At 42.8% G+C, this 10,000-nt stretch overlaps 1 protein-coding gene across 1 annotated transcript in view; it reads right to left on the bottom strand.

The window, feature by feature from the left end:
* Positions 1 to 10,000, bottom strand: part of LOC135096940 (protein HGV2-like) — a 69,067-nt gene that overhangs the window by 54,170 nt on the left and 4,897 nt on the right. Inside the window, exons 3-12 of the mRNA XM_063998713.1 lie at positions 9,828 to 9,972; positions 9,054 to 9,221; positions 5,580 to 5,664; positions 4,790 to 4,916; positions 4,089 to 4,290; positions 3,678 to 3,820; positions 3,132 to 3,146; positions 1,669 to 1,812; positions 871 to 962; positions 247 to 365 (exon numbers count right to left, since the gene is read on the bottom strand). Of these exons, the coding sequence (XP_063854783.1) occupies positions 247 to 365; positions 871 to 962; positions 1,669 to 1,812; positions 3,132 to 3,146; positions 3,678 to 3,820; positions 4,089 to 4,290; positions 4,790 to 4,849 (775 nt within the window). The 5' untranslated portion in view covers positions 4,850 to 4,916; positions 5,580 to 5,664; positions 9,054 to 9,221; positions 9,828 to 9,972. The remainder of the gene's footprint in view (positions 1 to 246; positions 366 to 870; positions 963 to 1,668; positions 1,813 to 3,131; positions 3,147 to 3,677; positions 3,821 to 4,088; positions 4,291 to 4,789; positions 4,917 to 5,579; positions 5,665 to 9,053; positions 9,222 to 9,827; positions 9,973 to 10,000) is intronic.

The raw sequence follows: 10,000 nt of genomic DNA, 5'->3' as shown, positions 1-10,000 counted from the left end.
AAGGAAGGAAAATGAGAAAATGAAAATTAAACAATGATGAGAGAGAGAGAGAGAGAGAGAGAGAGAGAGAGAGAGAGAGAGAGAGAGAGAGAGAGAGAGAGAGAGAGAGAGAGAGAGAGAGAGAGAGAGAGAGAGAGATAGTTAATTTCCTAGTAACAAGTTTAATATATCAAATTCACACACACACACACACACACGCATATACCTCTCTCTCTCTCTCTCTCTCTCTCTCTCTCTCTCTCTCACCGTGAGGGAAGACAGTGGAGGTGGGTCTGGCCGAGGCTTGCTTCAGAGTCCAGGTTGTGAGCGAACCATCAGTATGACAACACATAAACTGCTTTCCTTCATGGTGCCAAGACACTGACCTGTGAATGGGAGGTCAGGTCAGGTCAGGTCATATGGGGGTCAGGTCAGGTGATATTAGGAATTTTTTAAGGTTGTAGTGGCAGATTAACAATATTTCTACAGTACTAAAAGGAGGAACACTCTTTAAAAGGCTCTAGTTGAAGTGACGCAGGTTCTAAGGGTGTTGTAACAGGTTAGGTTAGGTTAGGTTAGGTTGATAATAATGTCTCTCTCTCTCTCTCTCTCTCTCTCTCTTACCTTAGGTTAGGTTAGGTTAGGTTGATAATAATGTCTCTCTCTCTCTCTCTCTCTCTCTTACCTTAGGTTAGGTTAGGTTAGGTTGATAATATGTCTCTCTCTCTCTCTCTCTCTCTCTCTCTCTCTCTCTCTCTCTCTCTCTCTCTCTCTCTCTCTCTCTCTCTTACCTTAGGTTAGATTAGGTTGATAATTATGTCTCTCTCTCTCTCTCTCTCTCTCTCTCTCTCTCTCTCTCTCTCTCTCTCTCTCTCTCTCTCTCTCTCTTACCTTAGGGGTTCAGTGGCCTGATATCTGACATCAGCACAGCAAGCCTTGAAATCCCACAGAACCAGTTGCCCACTTTCATAGCCAATCAGCAGCTGCAATAGTAGTAGTAGTAATAGTAGTTGTAGTAGTAGTAGTAGTAGTAGTAGTAGTAGTAGTAGTAGTAGTAGTAGTAGTAGTAGTAGTAGTAGTAAAACAATAATAATAATAATAGTAATAATAATAATAATAATAATAATAATAATAATAATAATAATAATAATAATAATAATAATAATAATAATAATAATAAGGATGATATCTTCTTTAGTGAGAGAGAGAGAGAGAGAGAGAGAGAGAGAGAGAGAGAGAGAGAGAGAGAGAGAGAGAGAGAGAGAGAGAGAGAGAATAATAATGATGATATCTTCTTTAGTGAGAGAGAGAGAGAGAGAGAGAGAGAGAGAGAGAGAGAGAGAGAGAGAGAGAGAGAGAGAGAGAGAGAGAGAGAGAGAGAGGCTGAAGACAGTTAATTAGAGAGGAATTGATGAGAGGGAAGAAAGAGACTAAAGACAGTCAGTTAGAGGACAGAAGCTAATGAGAGGGAAGAGAGAGAGAGAGAGAGAGAGAGAGAGAGAGAGAGAGAGAGAGAGAGAGAGAGAGAGAGAGAGAGAGAGAGAGAGAGAGAGAGAGAGAGAGAGAGAGAGAGAGAGAGAGAGAGAGAGAGAGGATGAAGATAGAGGAGGGAAGTTGATGAGGGGGTAGAGAGGCTGAACACAGTCAGTACGAGGAAAGCAGAGAAGGTGAGTTCTAGGAGCAGCTCACCTTGCGTCTCACTTGACAAATGAGAGGTTTGGCGTCAGAAGACCTGGATGACGAGGCAGCACTTCCACTTGCCTCTCCTTCCCTTGCTTGGGAGAACACCGCCCCTGATGACCTGGGTCCCTCACCCTTGCCCAGCAGCATGGCCTGTCAGAGTGGGCAAGACTGAGAGTCAGTAAGTGTCTGAGTGAATGTAAGTGAGTAAGTGACTTGAGTGTGTATGTTTTTTATTTATTTTATTTTTATTTTTGTAAGAGGTGCACTACCCAAGAGCAGTAAAAAAAGGAGAGGAGAGAGAAAAAAGAAGCCCACTGAGATGCCAGTCCCAAGGGCCAAAAAACATCCCAGAATTGGAGGATAAGTATGTGGAAACCTCCCTTTTTTTTTCCTTTTTATGTAAGAGGGGCACTGGCCAAGGGCAACAAAAAGAAAAGGAAAAGAAAAAATGCCCACTGAGTTACACATGATAAAAAGAATATAAGTGCAGCAGGAGTCCAATGCCTACAGTAAACACTAAAGCAACCACTGGCATTGTGGGAGGGTTGGCTTGCCAAGAAGTTTGCATGGAAGGAAAAGGAAGGGAAGGGAGGGATGTGTCTCTTAGCATAATGTCCTATGAAGACACGTACCTCACCTTTCACAAGGGTCAGGAGGTCAAACAGGGCTGAGGGAGGGAGGGAGGGAGAGGGATTATCTTTGTATCTTGGTCATGATGCTCCTGTGATCCTCCACACTAGGGGCTGCAACATTACTGATACTGCTTGTCAGCTTCTTATTCACCTAACAGCAGGCTACCTACATCTACCAAGTTGGCCACTACTTTCCACTGTCCTTTGTCCCATGATGCCAGAGTGACCCATGCATATGCTGCACCGATACTTTTATTAGTGTGTGTACCAGTCCCAAGACCAAAAACACATCCAGAATTGGAGAATAAGTGTCTTGAAACCCCTCCTGAAAGAGTTCAAGTTATAGGAAGTAAATACAATGTGTGTGTGTGTGTGTGTGTGTGTGGGGGGGGGTGACAAACTTTAGCTAATATTGTTAGAGGGCAGGAGTGGAGTGGTGCACTGGTTGTTGTTATTATCATTATTATTATTATTATTATTATTATTATTATTATTATTATTATTAAGAGGAGGAGGAGGAGGGCTTACTGCAATGTCCCCAGTGTGTGTGTGTGTGTGTGTGTGTGTGTGTGTGTGTGTGTGTGTGTGTGTGTGTGTGTGTGTGTGTGTGTGTGTGTGTGTGTGTGTGTGTGTGTGTGTGTGTGTGTGTGTGTGTGTGTATGGGGTGTGGGGGGAACAAACTTTAGGTAATATTGTTACAGAGGGCAGGAGTGGAGTGGTGCACTGGTTGTTGTTGTTGTTATTATTATTATTATTATTATTATTATTATTATTATTATTATTATTATTATTATTATGATTATTATTATTATTATGAGGAGGAGGAGGAGGGCTTACTGCAATGTCCCCAGGCTGCTTGCAATAAAAAACAACATAACACTTAATAATATTCTACACATTTTATAAACAACAACAAGTTCTTTTCAATCCTCTGAAAATATCTATTTTGTATTTGAAATATGATCAACATGAGATAAATCAAAATAAAGAATATAATAAAATAAGTTGTTTCAATAATTATATTGAGAAAAAAACTTGAGTAAGGAAGACAAGAGGAGGAGGAGGAGGAGGAGGAGGAGGAGGAGGAGGAGGAGGAGGAGGAGGAGGAGGAGGAGGAGGAGGAGGAGGAAATAGAGGAAGACAAGGAGGAAAAGAATTAGAAGAGGAAGTGCAAATGAATATATAAAAATCCAAACAGCAACAGACCCTGAGATCATTGCAGAACTGTCTGGGTAACTATTTCTACATTAAAAAGGAGGAGGAGGAGGAGGAGGAGGAGGAGGAGGAGGAGGAGGAGGAGGAGGAGGAGGAGGAGGAGGAGGAGGAGGAGGAGGAGGAGGAGGAGGAGGAGGAGGAGGAGGAGGAGGAGGAGGCCATACACACCTTGGCTGCCTGTTGAAGTTTCTCCACTGAAGCAGCTTTCATTTCCTTCATGTCCACAATCTTGAGCTGAATGTCTGGGAGGAGCTGCTGCAGGTCTTCTATCTCTCCCTCCTCTGTATAGAACACATCCTTGCTCTCTGCCACTGTGAGACAACAATGTCATTACTACCCCCTATATTCACCACTTGTGTAGGAAGTACTGTGCAAGACTGACTTATAATCCATACCTATCCAATACTGTATCAATGAAGGCCACAGGATCTATCTACCTCTATCCCACATGGGGTAGTCCATACATATCCTCCCTACCTACATCCAATATAGCATACACTGGTTAACCCCTGCCCCCTTCATAATGAGACTGTGTCCTCCCTACCTACATCCAACATGAAACACACACAAAATACATACAGTCCTTATCCCTGCGCTCCTTGCTCCAGGAATTCTTCTCAGTGACACGCGCCTGCAGGTTCTTTATCTTGAGCTGAATGACATCAACAGCAGCCGTGAAGTGAGAAACAGCACTATCAAAGTTGTCCGAGAGGCTGTACACCAAGCCCAGCTGATAGTGTCTCTCTGCCAGGGAGCGGTCATCCTTCTCCAACACTGACTCCTGCAAACACACACACACACACACACACACACACACACACACACACACACACACACACACACACACATATATATTATATATATATATATATATATATATATATATATATATATATATATATATATATATATATATATATATATATATATATATATATATATATATATATATATATATATATATATATATATATATATACACACACACACACACACACACACACAATCAACACCCACTGACTACACACCAAGAGAGAGAGAGAGAGAGAGAGAGAGAGAGAGAGAGAGAGAGAGAGAGAGAGAGAGAGAGAGAGAGAGAGAGAGAGAGAGAGAGAGAGAGAGAGAGAGAGAGAGAGAGAGCAGTAATCCCTCTCCAACACTAACCTTAAGTGTTATAAACAAAAATATATAAACAAACATATACTAATACACAAATTAATAACACTTTGTACTAGACTAACCTAAAAACTGGTAAAAAAGTTAATGTATGGTAGACTGACCTGCATCTGAAGGCATTGCTTAAACTCATTGATGGCTCCCTCATAGTCCTCACTCTCCATGCAGACTTCACCCAGACTCAGGCGTATTTGTGCTCTCTTCTTCACCACCTCTGGCGTCTCCTCTTGCCTGTCAGACCAACACAACACAAGTGAAGCCACACACACCAGGCTCCTCAGTAACCTTCCCTTAGATAAGTGACCCCTCTGTAACTCCGCCTTTCAACCTCCCAGTCTTCTACACCCTGGTACACCCTCTGTCTCAGCCCTACACCTTTCCTCCAAGTCTTCTATACCTCAGTACACCCTCTGTCTCACCAGTACACCTTCCCTTCCAGTCTTCTACACCTTGGTACAACCTCTGTCTCACACCTACATCTTCTCTCCCTGGTACCCCTTCTGTCCTAGGTTTACATCCTTCCCTAAGTAAGCTAAATGCCTTCTTCCAGTCTTCTTCACCTGATACACCCTCCCTTAAACAAGCTACACACTATCTTTCTCTTTTACACCCTTTACATCCTATCTTAGGTCTACACTGTCTAGCAAACTACACCCTATTTTTCAGTCCAGCACACCTTACTACATCCTATACCAGCTCTTCACCATATTTTAAGCAAGCTATTCAGTATCTTTTAGTCCACTACACCCTATTACACCCATATCAACTCTATACCCTCTCTTAAGCAAGCTACATCCTATTTTTCAGTCTTACACACACTGGTATAAGAGATTCACACCTTCACCTTCATTACAGCTATACTCTCTCTCTCTCTCTCTCTCTGCTTTCACTCACTTGTCAAAGATGACCCGAGCCACATCCAGCCACTCCCAGGCACACTGTAGGGTGGTCACCTCTTCCTCTTCCTCAGTATTCTCACCTGCAAACAATAGGAAGACTTGCACTGACTGCCTATCTCTATACCAGGTTGTCAGTCCCACACAGAGTGGCTCAGACAAGGCACCACACATTCATGCACACTCTTAGCCTCATCAGCCCCTGGTGGAAAGGGAGTCTCATGGACCACCATACTACACCCCAGGAGCTTAGGCATACCAGAGCTAGCCACAAACATCCACAGCAAGGTCCCATAGCATACATTGATTTTACCCCTTGCATTAACTGCCATCAGAAATTTGACCATTTGTTCACTACTTAACTGTAGTTAAATAAATGTTTTATATGGCTTTCATTATAAGTGTACACACACACACACACACACACACACACACACACACACACACACACACACACACACACACACACACACACACACACACACACACACACACACACACACTCACCGACACCCCCCATCGCTGGAAGTATGTGGACGACTGCACCGTGAGCGTCCCAGTTTCCACCAAGAACCCAGACTACTCGCCACTGCAAGCAATTCTGGAGCGACTGCAGACGTGGACAGAGGAGAGCAGGATGACCATCAACCACAGCAAAACTGTGGTGATGCATTTCTGTACCTCCTCTGTACCAGTGCCCCCTCCCCCGGCTCACAGTGGGCCCTCACCCCCTCCAGGTGGTCCAATGTGCCAAGCTTCTCGGAGTCACGGTGGACGACCAGCTGACCTGGAAGCAGCATGTCGCCAGCACCGTGAGATCAGCTACCTACAGGCTGTACATGCTGCGCAGACTCAGGTCGCTGGGGACGCCGACAGATGAGTTAAGGGGGTGTACCTTACCTTCATCCTCCCCAAACTCATGTACGCCTCCCCAGCGTGGTCCTCCTCCCTCACACACACTCAACAGCTACAGCTAGAGAGTGTGCAGAAAAGGGCGTGCAGGGTCATCCTTGGCCCTGCATACACCACCTATGAAGAAGCCCTGACCACCCTGAGTCTGTCCAGAATATCCACCAGGCACCGAGAGGCTCTGGAGAAGTTTGGGAGGGGACTAATGCATCATCCGCGTCTCAGAGACATGCTGCCGCCCGACGCGCCTCGCCCTGTCCGTGCCACCAGACACCACAACAAAATAACGCCCCTGAAGGCGCCGCGCACGGACCGGTACAGACTCAGTGCAATTCCCACCATGGTGCGAGCCATCAATCGATAGTATTTCCCTCCTAGATTAGACTTACCTTTAGGATTAATGTTAAGTTTTCCCCATCCCCTATGTACATTTTCAGTTTGTCAACTGCCTAAATAATAAACCGTTTATTATTATTATTATTATTATTATTATTATTATTATTATTATTACATACACACACACACACACACACACACACACACACACACACACACACACACACACACACACACACACACACACAAACACAAGGAAATGGAGTAATAATTAGGAGGCAAAAGATTAGGAATGATAAACTTCTCTAAATCCTCTAAAAATACAAAAAATGTTAGCACACACACACACACACACACACACACAGATATAAGCTACTGAATCTAGACAAAACAACAAGGTTAGAGGGGGTTACAGTGTCCTGTCTCCAAATTTAATACATAAAGGAATATTTTGAGGTTAAAAGAAATGGAGGGAAAGGAAGATTTAGGTAGCACCACTGATTGTGATGTGTTTGTAAACAAACCGAGTGAGGAGGTGAGACACAAGGCACATTTTATTGAAACCCCTGTGGGCTTGAGACAACTGGAGGAGGCAAGTAGAGAAAGGGATTTTTCAGGATTCAGAGAAGAGAAAAGAAATATGAGGAGGATAATCAGTGTAGAGAAAGAAATAAGGTGCATGAGAGAACTGATCTCTGGCATTCTGGAAAAGCAGGACAAACTTATTATGGAAAACAAAGAATTGAGAAAGAAGTATAGTGAATGTAAGTGTGCTCTAAAGATAAACAATGCAATGAAAGAGGCAATGGAGGAACTAAAGAAAGAAAATGAGATACTCAAGACTAAGTGTAATGAATATGAAGTAACTAACTTAGTTTAGGTAGAGGAAACCCACACAGTAGGTACACATTAAACAACCAAACTCTGGTAGGTACAGGGTATGAGAAAGATTTAGGAGTTATAGCTAGCTCTGAACTCCATCTACAAAAACAATCCATAGAGGCCAGAAACAGGGCAAATAGGATACTAGGATTCATTTTTAGAAGTGTTAAAAGTAGAAGGCCAGAAGTAATATTAAAGTTATAATTGGCGCTGGTCAGACTTCATCTAGACTACGCTGTGCAGTTCTGGTCCCTACATTACAGGAAAGATATAGGTCTATTAGAATCAGTACAGAGGAGAATGACTAAAAGGATACAGGGGATGAGTATTCCTTATGAGGCAAGATTGAAGTTGTTAAATTTACATTCTCTAGAGAGACGTGGGTTAAGAAGGGACCTGATAGGAGTCTTTAAGTGGAATACGGGTTATAACAAGAGGGATGTAAGCAAAATTCTTAGGATCAGCAACCAGGGTAGAACGTGTGTTAAACACACACACACATACACACACACACACACACACACACACACACACACACACACACACACACACACACACACACACACACACACACACAGGAAAAGACCAAGGACACAGTAATTCAGGTAAATAAAGAAAAGGAGGATTTGGTGTGAGACACAGTGGATAAGAAGAAATGTATGGTCTTTTTCCAACTGCAAGAGAAGAAAAACCCATTAAAGTCTGTCAGAGAGAGAGAGAGAGAGAGAGAGAGAGAGAGAGAGAGAGAGAGAGAGAGAGAGAGAGAGAGAGAGAGAGAGAGAGAGAGAGAGAGAGAGAGAGAGAGAGAGAGAGAGAGAGAGAGAGAGAGAGGAGTTGGTAAGGAAAATTATTACAATGGTCCAAGGTGAAGAACAGGGACTGGAATGAGAAGTGGAAGAAGCATATAGAATTGGAAAATATAGTGAAGGAGGTAAAAGACCATTAAAAGTGAGAATGAGATCCCAAGTTACAGTAAAGGAGATCCTAGTGAGAACTGGGAAGCTGGCTGAAAATTCAGAATACAAGAATATTTGGGTAAAAAAGAGATATGAACTTGGAAGAAAGGGAAAAAGAGAAGGATCTGAAGAATGAAGCCAAGCAAAAAAAACGAGAGAAGTACAGAGACCGAGAAGCAGAAATTTTATTGGAGGGTACTAGATATGAAACTAAGGAAATGGTATATTCAGGAAAGGGAACAAGAAATGAAAGAACCACAACAGCAGACAGACAAATTGCATGTGGTGGGAGAAGTAGTATATTAAGAGTAATATATACAAAACAAACTTGATGTAAACAAATAAAATTTTCAGAAAACTTAGCACATAAAACCTTATTAACAACTCACCTTCTCCTTCTGCGGCATTTCCTTCCTTCTTATCTTTCTCCTTTCCTTCTCCATCTTCCTCCTCCTCCTCCTCCTCCTCTCCTTCCTCTTTCTTTCCACCTTCCTCCTCCTCTTGTGACTCTTCACTCTCTTCCTCCTCGTCCTCCTCCTTCCCTGTGCTTCCCTCCTCTGAAAGAAAAGACTTAATTAAAAAGCAAGCAAATATAGTAGTAATAGTAAAAAAAAAGTCAAGTAAATGAAAGTTTATACACATATGAAATTAGTGAAAATTTGACACCAAACATTCTCCATCTGTAACATTACATCAGAATGACGAGAACACAAGATATGAAAAGTGAAAGGGAATGATGTATATAACAAAGAAAAACATTGTATAAAGACATATGACAGGAAAATAATCTTGTATACTTGAGTCCCTTAAATACTTGCTTCCTTGTATATTAACTCCCAAAATGCTCATTCCTTGTACTCTCATTTTCAAAACACCTCTTCCTTATATATTGTCACTCAAACACTCCTTTCTTGTACACTTATTCCCAAATCACTCCTGTCTTCCTGTATTCTCATTCTCCAAACACTCGTGCCTCTACACACCCAGTTCCTCAAAACATTTCTTCATTGTTTACTCATTCCCCAAACACACCAACTTTCTTGTATACTCAGCTCTCAAAAGATGCATTTTTAAACATCCATAACTCCTTTTATTTTCATTCCCCAAACACTCCTGGCTGTGCACACTCCAGCACGTTAACACAATAACCAAGCAATACACACGACTACTGGCACCATCCAGATCTGGCCCCAGCACCCCTGCCTCCTTGCGTGCCAGCTCCAGCAATGCACGGCCATAGTGGTAGTACGCGTCACCACACTCCGCCGCCTGCTCCCCATACAGCTCCACCAGGGACTCTGTTGCCTCCTGGAGTGGTAAGGAGTGTCAGTTAAAC

Source organism: Scylla paramamosain, unplaced genomic scaffold, assembly GCF_035594125.1.
Source record: "Scylla paramamosain isolate STU-SP2022 unplaced genomic scaffold, ASM3559412v1 Contig9, whole genome shotgun sequence".
In the NCBI taxonomy this organism is placed as follows: Eukaryota; Metazoa; Arthropoda; class Malacostraca; order Decapoda; family Portunidae; genus Scylla; species Scylla paramamosain.
Note: the sequence above shows the minus strand (reverse complement) of the source record. Positions and strands in the feature narration are given on the sequence as shown.